Source organism: Sinocyclocheilus grahami, unplaced genomic scaffold (assembly GCF_001515645.1).
Source record: "Sinocyclocheilus grahami isolate Dianchi unplaced genomic scaffold, SAMN03320097.WGS_v1.1 scaffold241.1, whole genome shotgun sequence".
Lineage (NCBI taxonomy): Eukaryota > Metazoa > Chordata > Actinopteri > Cypriniformes > Cyprinidae > Sinocyclocheilus > Sinocyclocheilus grahami.
The window spans coordinates 1,621,219-1,647,600 of record NW_015505420.1 but is presented as its reverse complement, the minus strand read 5'-3'; the positions used below and the strand labels follow the sequence as shown (position 1 = coordinate 1,647,600).

Below are 26,382 nucleotides of genomic sequence, written 5' to 3'. Positions count from 1 at the left end.
TCATTTGCTGTAATCTAAGAAAAGCTTTTGATTCCATGGCTATATCAAGACAAAATAGGTATTTACACTTATAATACACATTTAACTCTAATTCATTAAACAAGTTAAGTATCATCTCACTCTCAAGAGGTTATGTTCAATTCATGCAGAGTACAGCAAGAAAGATTTTGGCCCTGTTCCCATGAGTCAAGTGGCATGTGTTTAGATTTAGTTAAACTTCCTGTTAAAAAAACAAACAAAAAGAAAGAAAAAAAATGTGAAGGAAAAGCATTAAAGGGATAGCTAACAGGCACTTAATAAGATTGGATAATAATGGCAATAATAATAATTAATGCTAATAATAATTTCATTCTCCCTATTCTAGAAATAACTCAAGTGAAGGTTCTTTTGCACAAAAATAATGCAACTAAAAAAAAAAAAATTCCCCCATCCCAGCTAAGGTTTTAGAGTAGAGAGATTAATCTGTCGACATGTCAAAAAGTTAAACCTGAATTGCATCAAGGAATATAAAACCCAAATTAAATCTTATAAAAAGTAAAGTGTACATTTGGTATACAAGCAGATTTTGAGATTAAAACCATCATAGATATTTGAAGCTTTAATATACTGTTCTTGTGGATTCACTCTTGTTAATGAAAATGCAATGGCTTTACAATGTCATGCCATAATCCCGCAGTACATATATATCATTTTCTCTTTTTTTTCAGACCACTGTGCTATATTTCATTAGAAAAAGACTGAAAAACAAAAATACAAAAGCAATTTATAGGACATTTCTCACAAAATGTGCACAGCTTCACAGGCCTACGATCATGTGCAGGTAGTCCATGCGGTTCTTGTTGCTCTTGAGCGTCAGCGACATCCGCTTGCGCCACCGTGGGTCGAAGAAGGTCTCCAGGCGCACCTCATTGCTGATGAAGGTTGTGTGGATGTGCAGCCGTGAGTCCATCTTCTGCAGCAGGTACTTGAGCTCCAGGTCCTGGAAGTCCAGGTCTGTCTCGAAGCTGATGAACTGCTCACTGCGCTCCGAGTCCACGTTCTGCGGCTCGCAGCGTCCGCGGTACAGCTTGTAGCCCTTGTTGCAGGAGCCGCATTGTGAGATGTTGGCCAGGCTGCACATGGCACAACTGTTGTTGCCGCCGATCACGCAAGGGATGGGCCGCTGGCAAAGGGTGGCCCCCGTGTGGCACACGCACATGCGCTGGCTCTCCAGGAAGGCTCCCCAGAAGCCGTTCTCGTTGCAGTAGAGGAATGACTGCACACGGTTCAGCCACTGTAGCACCGATCTGAAAGCAGACAGAAAACAGTGCAGTCAAAGCAGGTGAGTAGAAGGATCCATTAATAATTCAGCGTTAAGTCCAAAGGCACAAAGCTAGCGCCTCAGCCTCCTGACGTTTGTTACAGTCTAATCACTAAAATGGATAATGTATTCTGTCAAATTTTCCCAATGCACACCTCGTCTTTTCTCTCCCCGCAGGCATTTTGCCTTGTCATTCTGAAAGCCTTTGGAACTTCTCTGCTGCATGAGGAGAGAACTGAACAACTGAATTTTGATTTCTGGTAGACAAAGTGCTAAAGGTTATGATGACATGCTAATGAACCCAGAGTGTAACAGAGTCAGATGTGAGATATTCTTACTTGATAGTCCTGACTTTCATTTGATGCTAGAAATACAAAAAGGCAATGCTGCAGTTAGCTGTGCAGTTCTTTGACTGGAAACAAGGACTTCTCCTTGCAACCAGTTTGCGGAGGATAAACGATGCTATGCAATACTAGCATTTGTTTGGCCGGTGTGTGATTATCAACAGAGGATAATTTGCAGTGTTGCTTTATCATGTACCATAGGAACTTTACGGATGTAAATTATTTGTTTAAAAGTTAATTTTTATTAGGAATGCACAGATACTGATACTGAAAATCGGTATCGGGCCAGAAGTCACATTTATTTTTTATAGCACTTTATATAATACAGATATTTTCAAAGCAACTTCACAGTAATAAACAAGAAAATATGAGTGTTAATGCTGTAAAATTAATAAAAATGAATCAAATTTCAGCTATGAAGCATCTCTATAGAAGACAATAGTGTTATTCAGCTCAGTGTAGTTCAGTAGCAGTGTTGATGTTACAAAGTTAATCAATTATGAAACAAGTTCAATTCAGCTATAAGCAGCTCTACACAAGACAAAAGTGTCATTATTCAGCTTAAGTTAGCTCAATGTTGAGTCATTTCAGTTCGTAACACTGGCTATGTTTCCATTCACATATTTTGTGTGAATTTTGGGATATCATGTAAAAAACCGATACAATCTGAAAAAAAAAAAATTATAAAAAAAAATAAAATTTGCAACTTTAAAACAGCTAGTGCCAATGTTGCAAAACGGCATTATTCAGCTCAGCTCAGTTCAAATTGTCTTCTTATACCATTGTGTCAAAAATGTGATAAAATTAAAACAAAATGATGAAATGAACAGTGAAAGTAACAGATGCTTGAGCAATGCATTTAACAGGCATAATTAAGCATTAAAATGAATAAAGGAAACATTTAATAATCATCTTTCCTCTTGTGTAAGTTGCTTTGAATAAAAGTGTTGATAAAAATAACATGATGATGAATATAATATTTTGTTTTCTCTAACCAATATTTAAATAATAATAATAATAATAATAATAATGAACGTATCACTGTACAAACCACAAAACCCAGTGGAAGTGTGGTTCATTAAACCCTAACTAATCATATAAAAGTTTTCCTATTTGAAATACAAACATTTCTGAAACATAATGTGCAATGGACATTGAAAGCCTTCATTAGTCACTTATTGTGAACTATATGCAATTTCCATAGACTTTCAGTAGTGAAATGAAACTGTAAACTTATATGCATCTCTCTTAATAGAACTGAACATGGTATTCAATCTATATAAATAAAGCAATACTCCTAGCCAAACATTATTAGATTTTCAGTTCACTCCTGATTACTTGACCAATAAAAAGCTTAAGACTAGTCTCATTCGATTTGAAACCATATGCAGTTGACTCATTTGTGACATTTAATATTGTATTTTTTCATATTCATTCACAATAAGCAAGCTTTATGCAGTCTGACTCCCATATGTTATATTCTCTAACTGTGTTTCCCAATATGGATTTCAGAGTGGCTTGCTGGTTTTACTTTGCACAATTATTTGTTTTTCTGAAACAAGGGGCTGACTTGAGTTTGCCGTGGGGAATGAGATGGAGATGACGAGGAAGAATGCTATTTGTTTTCACATCCTCATGTTTGTAATGGGGTATCAGAGCGCTCTGCTGCACAGACTGCATGCCGTACATCACCGCAATTTCTCTTCTAATGGATAATGGAGGAGAGGAGAGAGAGCAGACTGTACATGTAAGTCATTCTGAGTGAGGGGGAGGCCTGTATATAGGGTTCATTTATTTTATTAAATTAAAGATGCTGCAAGTGATACTGCAAACTGTCAGATATCACGAAATACACTGAGTGTTTCAGCTGTCTCTGTCAATAGACTCCATAATCAGGAGAGAGAGAGAAAAAGAAAAAGAAAAAAAAAACAACAACATTTGACCGCACATGTTAGTTGGAGAACTTGGAGGCACCTCTGTACCAAGCAGGGTTATTATAGTTAACAAAAGCCATAAAACATCTTATAATAAATGATGATAGACTGTAATAAATATGATTAACTTTTAAAAATAAATCTAAAAAAAAACAAAAAAACACCTTAAACGTATTTTAGCTAGTTGCCACAGCAACATTGTAACTTGATGTACTAAAATAATATTCAAATGTTTGTTTCTGCAGAAAACAGCTGCTTTAAAATGCCTAAGACAACAAAATGCATACATAAATACTTAAAATTAAATTATGCTAACTAAATAATACAGGAATACGATATCTTAATGATACTAAAATAACACTGGTACCAATCTCAACCAAATGGACATCTTGGCAGTCTACCACAACTCCCTAATATTGTAGTGGTTAGTTTTGCATAGCAAACATCTTTAGAAAATGTTAAAGTCTGGTTATTTCTACAACATTGTTTGTTTCTGCAGAAAGCGGCCACTAAGATGACAAAAAAAATGCCTTAAAAATATGCACATAACACCAGTTAGGTAAGACTCTCTCTTTCACAGCTTGAAACAACACGTACGATATTTAAATTTATACAAAGCATATGTACCAACACAAATGTTAAAAGCACATAAGTAACTGTGCTGTCTGTGCTCTGTGTGGGTGTAAATCAGGGTCGTTTTCTGTCCTCCGAATGCACATCATCACAGCTACGGTTTATCAGGTAGAGCTCAGAGCAAACAACAAACATCTATTAATTACAAGCAGCCAGTAAGCGTAATTGGGGCTTTGCATAAACAGAAATGGCCAGCGTGGTTTGGTTATTCATTTAATTGCATCGTTTGATTTGATTGAATATCACATTGGCTTTTGCGATGCATCTAGTAATCAAATGGCAGAGAAATCCCTGAGGCGTGGCTCTATCTGTCAAGGCAGCAGCGGCTGTGCTTTTGCTCTGGTCAGAGCAATTTATCAGCATCAAAAAGATGTTTACATCTGCATACATATGTGATTCATGCTTATGTTTCACACAAGAGCATTTGGCGTCTTTGGACCCAAGTCTGTTTGCCATCAAAGCTCAGTTCGTCTAATTTGTATGAATGCAATGTGTGTGTAATTTGGGGTTCACAGGGCGTGGTCATGCGTTTTTGGAGGCGTGGCTTTGGAGAGTGATTTGCAGGGAGGGTGGGATCTTATGCTTTCAAAGCTAGCTTGCTATGGCTAGCCTCTCCGAAATCACCAACCCTAACTTTAAGTTATTGATATTGTAATATGTTTTAGATAGTTGTAAGTGTGCATATTTTATCTCCCTAATCTGTTTGATTGAGCAGCTGGAAGTATATAGAATAAGAAGTATACAGAATAAGGCATTAATATGTGCTTTAGAAGTACTAATAAACAGCCAATATGCTAGTAATATGCATGCTAGTTAATAGTGAGAATTGGTCTTTACAATAATAAATTAAATCATGTCAATTGTAAATATAATCTCATGTTCCTTTATTAAGGAAAACAAATTATTCGATCAGTTTTCAATGCACCCCTAAAGTTCTTTTGTGCTGTCTTATATATTTCGAATGAAAAGCACATGCGATGCTTGGGAAAAAGTAAACGTCAAGTGCTGGTTCATGTGAACTCTAGTAAGGTCTGCAGTTGGTATGAAAGCAAGTCGCCATGATTAACATGTAATATATGAAATTTGCAAATTTTAATGCTCCTGATGACACTTTTATACAGTAGTATATCGCCCATAGCTGCTTGGCTCGAAATAGCCAAAATTGCCTTCGAAGCAAAGCTAACATTGTTTTTGCCTCATGATGCATCCAAAAAGACGAGTGCTGTTCTGTGAGTTTAAAGATTTGGTGGTAAACCCAAATGGACAAATCGTTTAATAACAGAGTGAAAGAGGCGTCATCCTTTCAGAGTTATTACAGTGGTAAATAGCTGATGCTAGTACTGTCATTGATAACGCAAACACACTGTTTCAGACTCTATGGAAAGAGGTGTATGGGAGCACAAGGAGGCTGGATATCGAACAAGCAATCAAACCAAGTGTGGAAATGGCCTTAAAAGATCTCTTATTAGGAATTTTAGCCAGCAGGACATTTTTAAGGTTACTTGATCTTGGACTCTACTCAGGGAGAAGAAACAATAAAGTCAAAATATTCATGTAAAACTTGCATCAGCTTTTTTCTCAGCCAGGAATAAACAGCAGCTGACTTTGAGACGCTTCCCTAAAAGTAGAAACTGCACAATTTGCAAAAGGCCAATAATTGAGCAAAGTCGAGGTTAAAGCTGAGCTCTGGATCCTCTGCCCGGGTATATGGACAGACCTTGTGCGTCGGCACTATTGCATCAAGAACGGACGAGAGGGAATATCTCACTCTCATGGTATATATATGGATTTGCCCTTAATATAGAAACAGCAGCGTAATCTACTTACAACTCTCAAGCCATTTCACCTGTGGGGAAATGTGCATTTTATTTTAGCCCTTTTTGTGTTGTCTATGCAAGAGTTACAAAAAAGCATGTGGAATTTAATGTGCTCAGTTATTTCTTTTTCTGTATTGTTGATAAACAATAAAAAGTGACAAAGCTGACCGGAAAATACCAGGTACTCTGAATTTTGAGGTGACAAGCTTGCATGAGGTTTCTTTTAGGTTGCATGAGAATGATATAACCAGATCGATTTTAAACAAAGCAAACATCATCTGCTCTTCATTTTTATGCAGCATCACAAAAAAAAGCTTGCGTTTGACAAAAAAGAAGACAAAAAAAGAGAGAAACCGGTCACTTAAATGCACATGAAATCTCACAATTATGACTTCCAAACTCCTAAAAGTAGGAGCTTCCGAGGGAAACTTGGCAGTAATCACAAGTAACCAAAGTTTGGAGCCAAATGAAGTTTTCTTCCTCTAGATAATTGGTGTGCCATCAAACTGGAAGCAGCGTGTCTGCAGAATGGAGTTAGTTAACTTCTATCTCTGGAGTCTATGGGGCGGATGGAGGCAGTTTGCTGCTAATAATGAGCAACGGGAAGCCGCTTGATGTCAGCAGGAAACTCTTCCTCAAGCGAGTAGCCTTCTTTCTTCATCAGGGCCTTCGGGCCAAAGAGCAGGTCAGTGGAGACAGAACAGACCTCCTAAGTGACAGCACAGCTAACACAACAACATTGCCATTATTTAGGGCTGATCTGAGCTCAGACACTTATAAAACAAACACTTTCAGCTCTAAAATCTGATTGGATGAGTAGCATTCATCCGATGAATTCTATATCACGACGGCAAGCTATGCAAATGATATTCCTTGATGGAAGAACTGTTCATTATGGTTATTGTAAGAAATGTTTTGGGGTTTATACCTGTATAATACATTCAAATGCCTCCAATTCTTGATATCTGTATCTGCATCGATATTGTCTACCTTCAGAACTCGTCACAGGTTTCATATTTTGAATGCATATGTTTCTTGGGTTGTCATACAGTTGTGTGGAATATAATGACGTGTCTTTCAGAAAGTCGACGGTTGGCAGCAATAAGAGAAACAACCTTCCCAACAAGTTTTCAGCCTACAGTTACAGATGCAAACTTTTGACATGCTTAACAAGATGCAATTTACTTGCAGCTGAAAGTTTGTAATGATCACTACTAGAAAAGTTAGCTTTATTTGGACAGAATAGGAGCTTCAACATGAAACACTATTTAGAAACTCATTTAAGTTATTTAATTTGACACAATTAAAGATAAATAAATAAACCGAATCACTGAGTTGGAAAAAGTATCACCCCCTCCTGAAAATGACTTGTACAGTAAACTCAATCAGGTGTAGCTAATCACCTTCTCACTGGCACACAAAGCCATTTGACTTTCGACTGTGATCAGCTGTGGTCATTTTGATCAGCTCAGCATGAAAAGAGCTTTTCTGGAGCATTTCAGTCCTTGGTAGTGCAACTGAAGCAAACAATCAACTATTGGTGACAAGGCACTGTCAAAAGATATCTGGTTAGACTCTGAAGCAGTTTCAGGAATTTATGGCAAAGAGTGGTCATTGTGTGCATGTGAGAACAATATCACAAATTCTCCACAAATGTGGCTTGTATGGGAGAGCTGCAAGAAAAAAGCCACTCCTCAAGAAAGGCCACATGCAGTCACGACTGAGCTTTGCCAAAACACACCTTGAAGATTCTGAGGCAGATGAGACTAAAATGTATAAATTTTTGGCCTCAATGTGTGTGTGCGTGTGTGTCATAAAAAACTGTTTTATGTTAAACTTTTAATAAACTGTATATTGTATAGATTTCATGATTTCAATTAACATACATGCTTTTTGATTACTTAAATCTAATGCAACCATTAAAACAGAATCCAGAAATAATAATAATAATTAATAATGGAGTAAATCAATATATATGTACAGTGGGTATAGAAAATAACCCCCCCTTTAAAATTATCACATTTTTGCTGAAATGAAGACAGACACCAGTTAAACCAAGAATTATTAGGGCCTTTGTTACGGTCTGCGACCTTTTGTTTTGTGCGTGTATGTTATTTCTTTTAGTCTCTTCTCTGTTCTCGCTCTCATGCTCTTAGGTACCGCCTTCCTTGGATTCTATTGGCTATCTGTGCAGTCATTCATCATTAGTTATTTGATGACGCATTCCCTTTGCCAATGGCATTCTTGTCCGAGAGGTTCAAAAGGAGAACGTCAGCGTGTCTGCAGAATGGAGTTAGTTAACTTCTATCTCTGGAGTCTATGGGGCGGATGGAGGCAGTTTGCTGCTAATAATGAGCAACGGGAAGCCGCTTGATGTCAGCAGGAAACTCTTCCTCAAGCGAGTAGCCTTCTTTCTTCATCAGGGCCTTCGGGCCAAAGAGCAGGTCAGTGGAGACAGAACAGACCTCCTAAGTGACAGCACAGCTAACACAACAACATTGCCATTATTTAGGGCTGATCTGAGCTCAGACACTTATAAAACAAACACTTTCAGCTCTAAAATCTGATTGGATGAGTAGCATTCATCCGATGAATTCTATATCACGACGGCAAGCTATGCAAATGATATTCCTTGATGGAAGAACTGTTCATTATGGTTATTGTAAGAAATGTTTTGGGGTTTATACCTGTATAATACATTCAAATGCCTCCAATTCTTGATATCTGTATCTGCATCGATATTGTCTACCTTCAGAACTCGTCACAGGTTTCATATTTTGAATGCATATGTTTCTTGGGTTGTCATACAGTTGTGTGGAATATAATGACGTGTCTTTCAGAAAGTCGACGGTTGGCAGCAATAAGAGAAACAACCTTCCCAACAAGTTTTCAGCCTACAGTTACAGATGCAAACTTTTGACATGCTTAACAAGATGCAATTTACTTGCAGCTGAAAGTTTGTAATGATCACTACTAGAAAAGTTAGCTTTATTTGGACAGAATAGGAGCTTCAACATGAAACACTATTTAGAAACTCATTTAAGTTATTTAATTTGACACAATTAAAGATAAATAAATAAACCGAATCACTGAGTTGGAAAAAGTATCACCCCCTCCTGAAAATGACTTGTACAGTAAACTCAATCAGGTGTAGCTAATCACCTTCTCACTGGCACACAAAGCCATTTGACTTTCGACTGTGATCAGCTGTGGTCATTTTGATCAGCTCAGCATGAAAAGAGCTTTTCTGGAGCATTTCAGTCCTTGGTAGTGCAACTGAAGCAAACAATCAACTATTGGTGACAAGGCACTGTCAAAAGATATCTGGTTAGACTCTGAAGCAGTTTCAGGAATTTATGGCAAAGAGTGGTCATTGTGTGCATGTGAGAACAATATCACAAATTCTCCACAAATGTGGCTTGTATGGGAGAGCTGCAAGAAAAAAGCCACTCCTCAAGAAAGGCCACATGCAGTCACGACTGAGCTTTGCCAAAACACACCTTGAAGATTCTGAGGCAGATGAGACTAAAATGTATAAATTTTTGGCCTCAATGTGTGTGTGCGTGTGTGTCATAAAAAACTGTTTTATGTTAAACTTTTAATAAACTGTATATTGTATAGATTTCATGATTTCAATTAACATACATGCTTTTTGATTACTTAAATCTAATGCAACCATTAAAACAGAATCCAGAAATAATAATAATAATTAATAATGGAGTAAATCAATATATATGTACAGTGGGTATAGAAAATAACCCCCCCTTTAAAATTATCACATTTTTGCTGAAATGAAGACAGACACCAGTTAAACCAAGAATTATTAGGGCCTTTGTTACGGTCTGCGACCTTTTGTTTTGTGCGTGTATGTTATTTCTTTTAGTCTCTTCTCTGTTCTCGCTCTCATGCTCTTAGGTACCGCCTTCCTTGGATTCTATTGGCTATCTGTGCAGTCATTCATCACTAGTTATTTGATGACGCATTCCCTTTGCCAATGGCGTTCTTGTCCGAGAGGTTCAAAAGGAGAACGTCAGCGGGAAGACGGGGGTGACGTTTTGTATTGTGACTGTTGTGTGCACTCGTGGAATGTGTTTGTGTTGCTTAATAATACTTGAGCACTGATATTTGATACTACCATAGTAATGCACGCATTAAGCATGTTCAGTTGAATTGCACAAGTATGTTTCTATCTGAAGTGTTAACTGAAGTTGAGGTGTTTAACCATGGGGACTGTGTTCGAACTCTATGCTTTCCCCCAGAGATTGTTTACCATGGCGAATCGTTACCCCTGCTGCTTAGTTTATTCAAATGGGATGCTAATTTTGTGCACTGCTATCAGTTAGCTAAACTAGCTGCTCTGATTTTGAAGTATGAATCTAGTATGTTGCACATAAACAGAAACAGACTCTCTCACCCTCAGCAGAACAACACTCTACTTTGAAGTCCAGTGTTTAGCGAATTAGCCCTGAAAATCACAGGCAACTTTTCACAACGCTGAACCGATAACATTCCCGCGCATACCTGGAATTAAAATAGTCAGTTCCGTTCTGTATTCGTCTCTCTCTCTCTCTCTCTCTCTGTGCTATTGCCATTAAACGTCCTTGATGTGAGCCCCGCAGAGCTCTGACTCTGCTCTGTTCGGCTTTGATAACGCTTCAGCACAGACCTTGTCAAAGCCGCCACTGGAGCGTGGGTGAGCCACTTCCACATTAGTGACAGTTGATGCTCTCCTACTCTGTATAAACAGTTTTTTTTTTGTTTTGGTCATTTATTTTTGAGTTAGAATTATTTACATTTCCTGAGTGTGCATATTATTCTCTGTTTGATAAGTCAAGTTTCCTAGTTGACAGATAACTTTATTTGTCTATATGTTTCAGGCAGTGCTTTTGACACTTTTTAATTGACCACTGCACTCTTTAATTTCGGACCAGTCAGAAAGATCAGTCATCTCATGACTTTTGACTATTAAGTCAAGCCATGATTATTTCTATAGCGCTTTATACAATATTGTTTGTTTCAAAGCAGCTTTACATTAATAAAATGGAAAATAGGAGTGCTGTTGTTGTAAAAATAATAAATTATGAAACAAAATTGATCTGCACAGAACACTGATAGAAGAAGAAGAAAAAAAAATGTCCTGGCAAAAAATTGCCAGTATTTTATTTTATAATTTTTTTTTCTGGACATTTCAGAATTATTTATAACTTAATTTTAATCAAACTGTTTAATAGTCAAATCCCCAGTGAAGTACTACGCTGCATGCCGTCCTGAAGAAACATCGAGCATTTAGAGAAATCACTCACATGCAAAATGGGTTATATGTCTTCACAGACCAGTGGAGGCTAGCTACTTACTAGATCTACACAATCAATTGTTAAAAGATTCTTCTGTTTGTATATTGTATTTTTAAATAGATTGAAGCAAAAAAAACATATATAACATACATGTTATTTTGGTAAGTAATCTAATGTTGAGGTTTTGTAAATCACTGAAATAAACAATTTGAGAATCTCTATTAGATAATGTTAGCTCATTAGCTAGATATCTTCATAATGTTAGGGCTGTAGTGTAGAGTCAAATAATAATAGTATTAATAATAATAATAATAATAATACAGCAGTGGTGTTTTCTGGTAAGATAGATACAAAAATATATATTTTTTAAAGGTAAGAAAAAAAATGGTTCTTTTAAGAATGCATCTCAAATATGTTTCAGCTAAGAACCAAATGTTGGAATGTTGTGATTCATCTGAGAGTTTGTTTATTTCATGAATCTTTTCAATTCCATACACACTAAAAAATGCTGGGTTAAATATAACCCAGCGCTGGGTTAAAAAGGGACAAATCCAGCTATTGGGTTGTTTTGACCCAGCGGTTGTGTTCAAAACAACCCAGCCGCTGGGTCAAAACAACCCAATAGCTGTGTTTGTCCCTTTTTAACCCAGCATTTTTTTAGAGTGTATTGAGAAAATGATTAGGACAATACTTCCAGAACCAAAGGTGCTGACAGTGAACAGATAACTCTTAAAAATAAATCGTCTTTATTGGCATTGATGGTTCCATGTTGAACCTTTAACATCCATGGAATCTTGCGAGTCCACAAAAAGTATATTTATTTTTGTTTGTTAGATTGTTTAAATCTTCTTCACACTAAAAACAAAAAGGTAATTTTAAGAACTGTTCACTGAAAAGTTCTTTCGGGAACCTCATTTTTCTCATTTCCCATTTTGGAACATACATTTTTAAGAGTGTTCTGTTGAGATCTATTGAGATCAGTTCTTGGAATACGATCCTATTTTCCTGCTGTATTATTCTGCAAGTGAACTTTAGGTCTCACCTCTCTCTGGGCATCTGGTGGTTGGGGTTGTGGTGGCAGCGAATGCTCAGACCGAAGAGTTTCCGGGCCGTGCGCTGGATCTTCAGTCTCTGGGCCTCCAGTGAACTCTGCAAGAGCCGATAGCGGTTCTGAAGGTCCCAGTCGCTGCCCCACAGCAGGTGCACGCTGCTCACCGGCAGAAAGTGTGTGGCGGGCAGACGTTTCAGAAACGACTTAAACTCATCTAAGGTGAGAAAGAGAGAAAGACAGGTGCTCGTACGGCGGAGGTCAAACGCATATCCACATAAACCACATATTGATACTTGGAATCCATTGTGGGTGAAACCTGTTAAGAGTGATGGTGAAAAGTATTGACTTTTACGGACAAGGATTGATTTTAACCACAAACATTGTGTCAATACTATTATGTAGAGAGCCTTCAGAGTTCGGTGCACACAGTCCATCTTATATCTTTCAAATATTTCAATGTCTTTTAAAGGCATAATGCAAAGCCATTTTAGTAACACTATGTGTCAAATTTTGAAGTGAAATATGATTTCCAACTAGAGATTAGAAAGGCTGCCTAACCTACAACAGTACCCTTAAACAATGACTAAAGAGCCGTTTGACTTTTAGTTAACATTAATAACTTCAACTAATAGCATGTGTGGCTTGGGAAACATCAGTCAAAAAAAAAAAAAAGTTTCATAGGCTGAGCAAGTTATTACCTTGTATTAACAATTATGAAGTATTTATTTGTCTATGAATGAATGAATGAATGACATGCACTGATTAATGGCAGGGTTTATCATTAATTTGCAAGTCACAGTACATCTAAATTACACTTCTCATAATAACATAAAAAAAACTAGCATAACATCTATCAATCAAATTAAAATCTAAATCACAAAATGGCTTATCAAATTGCAAAAGGCTGTGATTTAATTAAATAAGTATGTAGTCTGTCACAGTTTTCTGCCAAAATAAAACCTTGAGTGTTTAACTCTTGCAAGTGAAGAAATGAAGCCATAAGTATTATAATTGTCCTGTACAGTAATAGTTTACTTAAGTCCAGTATAAGTTAATGCAAAGACGTTTTATTCTGTTCAATTTGGACACCAAAAATGGGTTGGAGCTCTTAATATTGAAAGTGCACCAGGTTGATGCATTTAACTCTAAAATGCATATAACTTTAAAATGTACAAGTGTACCATGGTCCATCGCACAGTCTCACAAAATACTGTGGAAAACGCTGAATCATGATTAAATAGAAGTAATAGAGTGTTTTTCATGTTGACTTTAAACCATGTGTGGCCAATCCAGCTCTTCGCAGAGTTCAGCTTCAACCCTACAGATTGGACATCACTGCTTTAAACAAAAGATATGTCATATTTCATAAGGGAATCATATGACAAAGTCATGTCAACCAGCAGTCAGATGAGCTCTAACTATGAACATGCATGTAGCCCGCGGCACATACAGCAAATGTGTCTGTTTGAGTGCAGTCGAGGTTGGTTGATGGTCCATTTAAATATCTGCAGCCATATTGGGAATGTCAATATAATGGTCTAAACATGCACACATGGTGGTTAACAACTCCACCTGCTTGTTTCCTTTGATGTGTCTGATATGATATTAAAATGACACAGTGTGGCATCTGAATCCAGAAAGCGCCGCAGGCCCTGACGCAATGACACATGTCTACAGAGCGCCTGTGTTTACTGGTGTGTTACTTGTAATTACGTGTCAAGAGCAAGAAGAAACCGAAAACACACACACACACACACATGCATACTGTCGTCTTTTCTCAGCAGAATACGGGAAATGCATTTTTCACTGGCTGCAAACTTGCATTTAAAGGGTTAGTTCACCCAAAAATGAAAATTAGCCCACAAATTACTCACCCTCAAGTCATCCTAGGTGTATATGACTTTCTTCTTTCAGACGAATCCAGTCAGAGTTATATAAAAAAATTGTCTTTGATCTTTCAAGCTGTTTAATGCCACTCAGCGGGTGTTGCATGCATCAGTCCAAAAGAAGTTAAATAAAAAGCGTCCATCCATAAAAAAAGTGTCTCAAGGCCTCCTGTAGCGAATCGATGCGTTTTTGTAAGAAAAATATCCATATTCAAAACGTAATAATCACTTTAATGTAGCTTGAGCCAACAGTCCTACACAGAAGCAGCTCCGGGCTGATGACGTATGAGGTCAGCTTTGCGCATGCGCCGTTCAGAAGTGACGCATGCAGAAGCGCAGCGGAGAGATCAATACAAAACAACGGTCACTTATTAGAAGTACAAAACGAGGATTTGTAAAGAAGAATGTCGGAGGATTTCGATATAAACCAAGAGGAGACTGGTTTTCCTTTGCTAAAGTAAGGAAACTTTGCTTCCTTTGATCCTGTTAACGAACGTTGGTTTTCACGAGACTCACCGGCGCATGTGCAACACTGAACTCATATGTCATCTGCCCAGAGCTGCTTCCGTGTACAACTGTTAGTGCAAGTTACATTAAAGTGATTATTACGTTTTGAATATGGATATTTTTCTTACAAAAAGTTATCGATTCTCTACAGGAGGCCTTTGTTCACTTTTTTATGGATGGGCACTTTTTATTTAACTTCTTTTGGACTGATGCATGTAACACCCGCTGAGTGGCATTAAACAGCTTGAAATATCAAAGACAATGTTTTATATAACTCCGACTGGATTAGTTTGAGATTAGAAAGTCATATACACCTAGGATGACTTGAGGGTGAGTAATTTGTGGGCTAATTTTCATTTCATTTTCATATTAATGCACATGTCCATTTAATGCATTTGATAGAAAGGTATGTAATGGATTACAATAAACAACCAAAAATTCATACAGCTGTCAATATTTACACAACTATCAATACTTTGTTGGGTGACCCTTAGCCTTAATGACAGCATATAGTCTCCTGGGCATGCTGTCAACCAGGTTCATGCAAACCTGAACTTCAATTTATTTCCCAGACTCAGTCTGAATAATTTTTGGCCTCAAATTTGTATCAATTTTACTGGTAGTCCACTGTATGAAGAATTGTTGGGTATAATATATCACAGTTTAGTTTATTTTGCTATCCTCACTTTACAGAAATTAACTATAGTGTCCTACACCCACTAGTAAACAGATATCAAAAATTATATCTGGTCTCTGAATAATTTTTGGTTTGACTGTATAACTGTCACGGTGCGTGCGGGGAGATGAAGCGAGGACTCAATTGCAGAAGAAACGGTGGTTTCTTTTAATAATAATAATAATAAAAAAAAACACAAACACACAACTCAAACCACCCCGAGGGGGAAAAACAGACAGGCAGGTCTAAAGCTGCACACATGCAGACACGAAACACACACAATGAGAAATGACGGATCAGCACAGGATGACAGACACAAGGAGAATAAATAGGAACCAAACGAGGAGGCTAACGAGTGTAGGATATTAGACCGAATCAGACAATCTAAGATTTGGTCAAAACCGAGTTGAGGCACGAGGAGTCACAAAAATTCCACAGAGGCCCAAGACAACAGGATGTCATAAATCAGGCATTAGCCCTCTGAAGCAAGCCTAAACCTAAACCCCTGTCACAGAACAGTTTTCAACATTAACACAAAAGCACAAGCCATGTGCTCCCAGAACACAGTCATCTGGTGGCCCTCCTGGGCACACCCGCTGAAGACTGTGACAGAACGCATTCCAGATGCTCCACCAAGAGCAATCCCGGAGGGAGGCGGAACGGAGGTGGATCAGGGGGAGGGATGGTGGGCCAGGCCCGTGTAGTGGAAGAGGCCCTGGAGATAGAGGTAAACCAGGGTGCCAGGGCGGGGCCGGCAGGGCAGGAGGCCAGGGTGCAGCCGGCAGGGCGTGAAGCTTGAGCTTGGGCGGAGCCGGTAGGGCATGAAGCTTGAGCTTGGGCGGCGCCGGCAGGGCACCAGGCTCTAGGGAGGCCTCCCGGCCTTGAGGGACGGAAGAAGCCTTCTTCTTCCTCCTCCTCCTCCGTTTCCGAGAGGGTGGCACTGCACCTTCGTCTGCTGCCTCTGGGGGCGCCGCAACCCCTTCGGCCACCACCGGAGGCGCTGCAGCTTTATCGGCCACCTCTGGGGGCGCTGCAACCTCTTCGGCCACCACCGGGAGCACTGCAGCTTCATCAGCCGCCTCTGGGGGCGCTGCAGCTTCATCAGCCGCCTTCGGGGGTGCTGCAGCCTCTTCGGCCACCTCTAGGGGTGACGAGGCGGACTCATTCTTCCTCTTCCCCCTCCTCCGTTTCCGAGAGGGTGGCACTGCAGCTTCGTCTGCCGCCTCCGGGGGCGATGCAAACTCTTCGGCCACCACCGGGGGCGTTGCAGCTTCATCGGCCGCCTCTGGGGGCGCTGCAACCTCTTCAGCCACCGCCAGGAGCGCTGCAGCTTCATCAGCCGCCACTGGGAGCGCTGCAACCTCTTCAGCCACCACCGGTGGCGCTGCAACCTCTTCGGCCATCACGGGAAGCGCTGCAGCCCCCTTAGCTGAAGAACGTGCCAGGAACTCCACAAACCCCTCAAAAGATACATGACTGCATCCTAGCATGCTCCAGGGGCTAATGGGCTTATCCAGGGCATAATTTAAGCTCATAAAGACTGCATTTATTTGTCTAAAAATACAGTAAAAACAGGAATATTGTGAAATATTATTAAAATTTAAAATAATTGTTTTCTGTTTGAATATATTGTAAAATATAATGTATTCCTGTGATTAAAGCTGAATTTTCAGCATCATTACTCTCATCTTCAGTAATGCTCATAATGCAAATTATGATGCTCAAATCAAATATATGATTGTATGCTCATTACTAATAATGGCTCTTATTTTTATCAATGTTGAAAACATTTTTTTTTTATATATATATATTTTTTGGGGGTGGGGGGAGCTTTTGTAACATTTATAAATGTCTTTATATAAAAAAACCTAATAATAATAATAAAAAATAAACATTTTTATTTGTAAAATACAATTTAATAAACATAAAATGTTTAAAGTAATAATATAAAAAAATAAAAATGAATAAAAATATTAGAAAATTTAATTGTAGCTTATTTTATTTAAGCTAGTTGTCATTTTAAGTTAGTATACTTAAACTGAAATAATAATATATATATGTATATATATATATATATATATATATATATATATAATACAACAAAATGTTACTAAAACTATAAATGTAAAAAAAAAAACTAATAGAAAATATTTTTTTTCCTTCAGAATTTCATGTTTAGTCCAATGTGTTGCTGTTTCTTTCTAATAAATTGTGTAATTTATTAGCAATTTCTGAGTGAAAAAATATATACAGTATTTCTTCACTTTTTGTTGATGCTCAAATCAAATATATGATTTAATGCTCATTACTAATAATGGCTCTTATTATAATTATCAATGTTGAAAACAGTTTTTGCTAGGTATTTATTATTATTTTTTTTTTTAATAACATTATAAATGTCTTTACTGGCACTTTTGATCAATGTAGTGAATCCTTACACTCATTTATTTATATATTAAAAAAATATATATAAACACTTTCCAAACATTTGACTGGTAGTGTATATATTTTACATACAATTGTTTCATCATTTATAAAACTTCCATGACAACTAGTATTTCAAAATATAGAGTTTCACAGGCCATGACAGGAGCCTCTGACTCTTCGCCTGTGTAACTACTCTCAACAAGTGGGACACTAAATCAAATGTTTGCACTAAAAATCCCAGAGGCTTCCTAATTTTCTACCCTGTTATGAGTGGACTTATCCAGACAAGCTGACAGTTTATATCTCACAAAACGGCGACGATCATATCCAGTCACGCCTCTAAATGATGGGTTAGGAGATGTTTTAAGAACGTATTGGCATTCAATTAAGACTTTATTAACACATTCAAACAATTATCACCTCCCTAATTGATCAGCTTGACATTTCAGAAGATTCATCCGTTCATGCACCATTTGGTGCTCGAGCGTCTTCTCCTCAGGACCGCCCAGAGGAATATTGCAGCGACCTTGAGGTTCACAGACTCAATTTGAGTGTCCCTGCTCTATATAAATATATCGCAGTGTCTGGTTTTATTTGGACCTTTTATTACCTCTTAATAATATATAAGCTAGCGTGCTCATAAGGTGGATATTGAGCAATCACCTTGGGGAGTAACCTATTTCTGCTTTATGTTTTTTGTTCAGAAATATTTGATCGGCGAGGTGAAAAATGTCTGTCGGCGTGTGAGCTGCATTAAATGTGATCTCAGCAGGACAACCCTTTAAGGTCGATGACATTCAGAGAACCTTTCCACAACTATTCTACAATGTTATATAATAGTTATCATCAGATGATTGTTATTAACTGAACTTTCAAGACCGAAAATGTTAAACCAGGGTTAAGCGTAGTATGAGAGCTATACAGACCCGTCTTTTTCCTTTACTCACAGTGTTCTGCCTCAGGGAAACAAAAAATACTTGTACTCAGGGTTATTATAGTTAACTAATACTAAAACCATGCAAGAAAGAAAGAAAGAAAACATTTGTTACTTGAAATAAAAGTTACATAAACTGAATATTAACTCAAAATAAGATACAATTTAAGAAAAAGTAAATGTATTTTATTTCAGCAAGTTGCCAAAGCGAGATTTCTCATTTTCATTTAGTTTAACATTATATAATAAAATAGCTAAAACTGAACAAAAAATAATAAAAGCTACAGACTAATTATATAAAAATGACAAAACACACAAAAAATACTAAAACTTTATAAGTAATATACAAATGAAAATACAAAAAAAAAAAAAATGAATCAAAATATTTAAAAACTAAAATGTAACTTATTTTATTTCAGCTAGTTGCCAAAGTGGCATATCTCATTTGAATTTAGTTTAACCTTTGGTACAATAACTTAAACTGAAATAATAATTATAATAATAATAATATATTTATTAGTGTGTATATATATATATATATATATATATATATATATATATAAAAATACAACAAAATGTTACTAAAACTTTACAAATGTAAAAAGAAAAGAAAAACTAATAGAAAATTATTTTTTCCCCCTTCAGAATTTCATGTTTAATCCAATGTGTTGCTGTTTCTTTCTAATAAATTGTGTAATGTATTAGCAATTTCTGAATGGAAAAAATATATATAAAAAAATGATATATGTGTATGTATAAAAATACATCAAAATTTTACTTTTTTCGTCACTTATTGCCATTAACAGACCAGAAACATTACAAACTGTCTTTATTGTAATGGTCAGAACAATTTCAAAGTTGAAATTTTTGAATAATAAAATCAAATAATCAAACAAAATGTAAAACAAAATAATAAATAATAATAAAAAATAATAAAATGTGTTTGCTGGATGTTACCGCTGCTCGATGTTAGATTTTTTTGGTCTTTCTCTTAAACTAACACAAAATCTAAATGGGATAAACATATCGTCATATTTGCAATACAGTGAGGCTCTGATATCAGATAAATAGTTGGTAAGAATATAAGATCCATTCATGAACCTGCACAGCCTTTCTGTGAATTCATCTTTTGGGAGCGGGAATGGAGCAGAGCTTTCGCCCGTGGCGTGCGATTTGAGTTCAGGCAGTGGGGTGAAATTGACTGTTACAATAAACCGCAAGAAGCACCTCTTCTCCCAGAGAAAGCATCGTGGGGTGCTGAATTATTCATGCTTGCTTTATTGCAGATTGGCTCAAAGAGAGAAGTTAGCATGCAAGTCCTGTGCAGAGTTTTCAGCACAAGGTGACTCACAGAAATCGACAACAGATTATAACCAGCTTATTAATTACATTTAATGCGTACACTTTCTTATGCTCAGCTGGCCAAAGACAGCCTAGATTCAGTAAGTTTGCTTGCTTTAATATGCAGCCATTTGTCACCCAATTGCATTAACTGGGGTCATATTTTTTTAAAAGAGGTTAATACTTTTATTCAGCAGGTATGCATTATTATTGATCACAAGTGACAGCAAATACATGTATAATAGTATAGTGTTATAATGTAAAGGTTTCTATTTCAAATAAATGCTGTTCTTTTGAAATTTCTATTTATCAAAGAATCCTGAAATATTGAATGTATCACGGTTTCCACAAAATTATGAAGCAGTTGTTTTCAACACTGATTATAATCAGAAATGTTTCTTGAATGATTTCTGAAGGATCATGTGACACTGATGGGAGTAATGCTGCTGTAAATTCAGCTTTGGTCACAGGAATAAATTGCAATATATTCACATAGAAAACAGTTATTTAAAATTGTAATAATATTTCACAATAACTTTTAGTAGTTATACATTGTATACATTCTAGCAGTCGAAGTCTATGTTATAATAACATGCATATAATAAATTAATCTATTTCAATACCTTGTTATGATGCGCACATGTAAAGCCATTAAAATAATCAATGTTAATGTAGTCAAAAAGTCACACACTTGTACATTACTAACACATTTTATTTATTTTGTTTAGCAATAAAAACTTTTTTGGTTATCCGAATAATTGGTGCATTATTTGTCAATACGGAGTCCTTACATTTCTGATTTGTTGACTGAATGCAAATAATAAAATGACGTTCTCTCAGCAAAAACGAGTGAAAAGGCAAGTATAATGCCTAGAAAGACAGCTACCGTATAATGAGTGCTGAATATATGCCTAGAGAAGAGCCGAGAGCAGCTCCTCTATTGAATGAGCAAACAGGCATCTTCTGTTTAATTCAAGCAAAATCAATGCAGATGACTTCAAACGTCACTTAGTCCAATTAGCGCAGCCGTGGAAGTGTACAGCAGTGAGAGCGTTGTGGGAATCGATCTGCGAATGGGATTACAACACCTGACTGGATGCTCACCACGTCTACTTATTAGTCATGATGTGTGGCGTGGTGAAACTGTCATATTTGACAATGGATCGTAAAATTGGCTCCAGACCAGACTTGCTGACAGACCTGACAAGCGAACTTGCCAGCTAATGCTGTCATATCATTGTGTTGCCATTTTGCAAGCAGACTCAATTTACCACTAGGGTTTTGAAAGGACGTTTTCACACACAAAAAAAAGACGGTGTGATAGCAATGAATTGGGTTATTTTCTTGTAATAACAAATATTAATGTAAAGTTCAAGATAATATTAAGTGACACATTAAAGACACAACATTATCATTTTGTCAATCATTGCACCTCCAATTGCTACAGTGGTGTTTCGTTGCTGAATGATTCTGCGTTTATGAACAAATCGGTTGAGTGAATGATTCAATAAGCCATTCATAAAAACAGCTGCTAAATTCAAAACTGTATAAAAAAATATTACTATTTTTAGCAATAATCTTACTTTGGCATAAATAACATAAGCAGTGTACTAGTACCTGGTTTGGAAATCAGCAAGTCGCTTGATTCATTCCTGAATGATACTGTTTTGAATGAATCAGTTGAATGACTGAATCAATGACTTAATCAATAAGACAGTGACTTGTCGCCACCTACAGGTGGTTTTAGTTTCATATTTAAAGTAGCATCATAGTTCTGTATACAGTATATTTATGTATTTATTTGTATTATTTATTATAACATTATGTAATTGTAACTGCAGTGTAAATGCATTCATGGCATCTCTGAGCTGCATCTCTGTGCAAATGCATCTAAATGCTACTTCAGATGCAGCTTCTGTGCCACTTCTGTAATGCAACGATGGATTTTTTTTTTCATTGGTAACAAGGTGTCTTATTATTCTAATTGCATTTATTGAATAAATATATGAATGTAACTTTTATCCTGACTTTATGAATCCTGCAAAGTGCTCTTCTTTTTGGTGCTATAGTAATGGCCAGTCTAGTGTTACCTGAGTTCTCAAAGTCGCTGTAAGATGCTTCCCAAGTCTCCGCCATGCCGATGAGCGTGTTCTCCATGATCTGGAGGTCAGTGGTGGGACAGTTGCATTGTGGGAACTCATCGGCACACTGACAAATGCACTGACTGTTCTGGCAGATGTACTCTCCCTCTCCGTTGCACATGATGTAGCTGAGTGCCGACTGGACAAACTTCTCCTGCAGGTACTCAGGGAAAATGACCTGCAAACCTGAAAACGGGAAAGAGAATCAATGTTAAAGTCATTGCAGAGATCCAAAGACATTATTGATTTCACATCAGCGAGCAACAGGTAGAAAGTGCTGCAGATAGCCGACGACAGAACTTGATTTCACATTAAGCAGTGCGTCGGCCCGCTCTGGATACGAGCACCTGAAATGGACTCGCGTATGGACCCTACATAGAGAGTTTACAGTTCAACTGCAGTAAATGAGCTCAGAATATACAGACGACAGTGACAGTGAATCATGCTGTCGGAGAGCAGTAAGTTTGTTGTGAAAGTTTTGCCAGAGGTCCACTTGACTTTGAACTGTCCCCTCGGAGTGGGAGGACTTTACATAATGGAATAAAACAGAGGAGTGATTGATGCATTCTGTCGTGATCGGCTTCGGCTTATTTACCAGGGCTGTCATAATATCCTCCACTGTGTGTGTGTGTGTGTGTGTGTGTGTTTCAGTGGGGGTCTGAATGTATGCTTGTGTTAAATGCAATAGCAACACTACACCATGTAATAAACTTATGTGAATGATTCCTCGAATCCTATACCACACCATCACAGAATCTACGGCTTAAGCGACCAAACAAAACACATGTAGGGCCTTGAATATGAAATCCATTTTATTTCTTTCACCTAATACATTTGCAATTTTTTATCAGATTCTGTTTTTATATATTTTTTTCTCGATTCCATTTCGGTTTTTAATGAACTAATTAGCAAACATTAACAATGTCATAATTTATTGAAATTTTAACAATAATAGTGCCATATGATTTTTGGCAGAAATTCTGTATTGCCTGTTTTATTATTATTATTATTTTGAGAAGTATATTCTGCTCTACAATAGTAATATAGTCAATTTCTTACAGTTAAACCAAACTTTTATTAAGACAGTTTGTAGTGAAGACCACACTATAAACCTTTCAGAAAACCTTGATAATATCAGCCTGCTAAACACCTGAAACATCCTAGTAACTACAGATTTGTGATACTGACAACTGGCAATATTTTTTTGAATTTTGTTGATAACAATAATCTTTCTTGGCTGATGTCTTGACCTGTCATGTCAACTGACTACTTCAGCTTTTCATATTCTTCTTATTCTGTGCAGTAGTTCATTCACAACAGTGACATTCATTAACTTTTTCATTAAGATGTGATATTTGATTTCCAGGGGATTTTACCATTATAATGGACTTTTTTTATAACCTTATTAGTTGAATGCATAATGTTATGTAATATTCTTACATGTAATCAGTCAATTCAGTCAGAATAATAGGACGCTATAGGGCTGTTAAAAATCAAATATAATCAGTATCAACAAAATCCATCTTTGCACTGCAGAAGTGACACTCAAGCATTTTGATGTATTTCACGGACTGTTTAATGCAGCTCGAAAGTGGCTTGAATGCATTTACACTGCAGTTACAATTACAATAATAATACAATACTAGAATTACAATAATATAATTACATAAATAATGCTATGAGATGAGTAATGAAGCACTTCTATGTACACAGACAATACTATTATTATTATTATTATTTCCCCATTCTAAGGCTAACATACTCAATAATGCTTAATTGTTGCACATCATTAAAACAAGTAGATGATACATATTAGACACCACTACTAGTAACTGAAAATGAAAGTGAAGTGACGTGTGGCCAAGTATGGTGACCTATACTCGGAATTTGTGCTCTGCATTTTACCCATCCAAGTGAACACACACCATGAACACACACCCGGAGCAGTGGGCAGCCATATTGCTGCGGCGCCCGGGGAGCAGTTGGTGGTTCGGTGCCTTGCTCAAGGGTCTCACCTCAGAGCACTGGTCATTCACTCCCCCCACTGAAAATACCTGTCGGACCTGAGACTCGAACCCGCAACATTCAGGTTACAAGTCCGACTCTCTAAACCAGTGGTTCTCAAACCTGTCCTGAAGTACTCCCAGCCCTGCACATTTTCTATGTCTCCCTCATCTATCACACCTGATTCAACTAATCAGCTCATTAGTGGAGACTGCAAGACCTGAAGTGGGTGTGTCAGATATAGGGAGACGTGCAGGAAAACGTGCAGGAAAACATGCAGTGCTGGGGGTACTTCATGGAGAGGTTTGAGAACCCCTGCTCTAACCATTAGGCCACGACTGCCCCGTAACTGCAAACCAACATGATAAAACAACTGCTAACTTCTTACATCCACATCACATAGCAACAGCCATTAGCATTGGCGGCCACCCATAGACTCTAGCAGTGCACGGGCAAACACCATCTCTGCTTCTTCAAATGTAAAAAATTGGTTTGTTGATAGTTTTTTTTTTTTTGTAAACCTCAGTGAGGGAAGTGCACTAGTCATTCCTGAAGGACAAAAATTGTATCCATTTGTCATGCTACATATCTACAGCACATCAGGAGACGCAATATATCCAACATGATTCAAAAATAAATCAAAAAGCCCTATGGAAAGAGCTATTGAGTTACATGGGGGCTTGTAAATAAATAATAAATCATACCTCAAAAGTCAACATAAAACATGGTAATGGAAGCTAGCCCTGATATAATACAGCATATCCATTTCTAATTGAAGGAAATGTGGTGTGTTCATGCAGATAATTGCTTCATAGTAACTACACATGTGAAGCATTATAGGACTGTGTTCGAGGTTATATTGCCTTTGCTTAAAAAAACCCACTGAAATATATAATAAACACTAAAACAAACAAATATATAATTAAATAAAAGCATTAATGTGCATAGTTCATCAACTGCAGAAGGAAAATAATTAGATGTTAAACAAACAACAGGTCTCACATTGACTGATCCTGCATATAAGCAAATATTACATTTGTTGATATTACAGCAGACAGCAACCTTTATAATAGACTTACTGTTGTTTATTAATGTTCATACTTATGGATTTAACCTTATAGCAGCAACCTGTCAGTTTTGGTTGTCATTTACCCGGAAGTGAGCTGGGTTGGATTGGCCATTTAGATTTCCAGCATCTCTGAGTCACAGCATCGCCAAACAGTCAATGTGACAGACATAAGCTGCCGTAAGAGTCCAGGACTGATCATCACAGCGGCTCGCCTGTCTCTCTCTCCATCAGACTGACTGTGGAGCCCTGAGACAATATTCATTTAGCTTGATGTATTCCTGCTCCTGCAACTTTAATGTGATTTGTGGGAGAATCCAGATGGTGGGTGCATGGATGGGTGCAGCTCGACGACACTGGCAGTGCCAGCAGCCCTGGGTTCACAATAACAGCCATAATGCAACACATACACACACAGTCCCCTTCTCCATTACTGAAACACTGCAGTGTCAAAAGAGGGATTCCAGTGCTTTTCTTTCAGCCTTTCTCGCTCTCCCTATTGTCATTTTATCAAACAGCTCTGTCTGAAGTTTCATTCATGTTTAAATTTGTTATCTCTTTCATTGAACCTATTTTAATATTTCTATATAGAAAATCAAAAAATCTCAACAACAAAAAATCAAGTCAATGTTCACTAAAATCTAAAGAAGAAAATGTGAAATTATATTTTGATTAAAAAGTCACATTTTAATTTTCAAGTCTAACATTAATTTTCAAATAAATGTACCAAGGCTGCATTTATTTGATCAAAAACACAGTAAAAACAGTAATTTAATGAGCTAGTGTTAAATACATTGTCATGTATTCCTGTGAAGCAGGAAGAAGAAGGGAAAAAAACACTATGTAAAATACTGTGTTGGCTTTATATATAAAACCCAGGGATAAGTATCTTAATTCTTACAATGATGCCACAATGCAAGCAACTAAAAATGCTTTAATTTATTTGAGCAAAATAATAATCAAGCTAAATGATTTGAATATATAAAAAAAATATTTAAACTTCATTTATTTAAAAAAAAAAAAATTT

The 26,382-nt window shown here is 37.0% G+C and overlaps 1 protein-coding gene across 1 annotated transcript; it reads right to left on the bottom strand.

Annotated features, from left to right (window-relative positions):
- Nucleotides 1-796: 796 nt before the first annotated feature.
- On the bottom strand, nucleotides 797-24,752 carry LOC107597956 (BMP/retinoic acid-inducible neural-specific protein 1-like). Its single transcript, XM_016289168.1, has 4 exons — nucleotides 24,719-24,752; nucleotides 22,235-22,471; nucleotides 12,365-12,587; nucleotides 797-1,286 (listed from the first exon to the last, which is right to left on the bottom strand). The coding sequence occupies exons 1-4, from the start codon at nucleotides 24,750-24,752 to the stop codon at nucleotides 797-799; spliced, it is 984 nt and encodes a 327-aa protein (XP_016144654.1).
- Between the last annotated feature and the right edge of the window lie 1,630 nt (nucleotides 24,753-26,382).

Coding starts and splice junctions, on each gene's coding strand:
- LOC107597956 (XM_016289168.1), bottom strand. CDS start 24,752: ATGGTGTTTGCCCGTGCACTGCTAGAGTCTATGG. Junction 22,472..24,718: donor TGCACTGCTAGAGTCTATGG/GTGGCCGCCAAT, acceptor TCCCGTTTTCAG/GTTTGCAGGTCATTTTCCCT. Junction 1,287..12,364: donor CACCAGATGCCCAGAGAGAG/GTGAGACCTAAA, acceptor GTCTGCTTTCAG/ATCGGTGCTACAGTGGCTGA.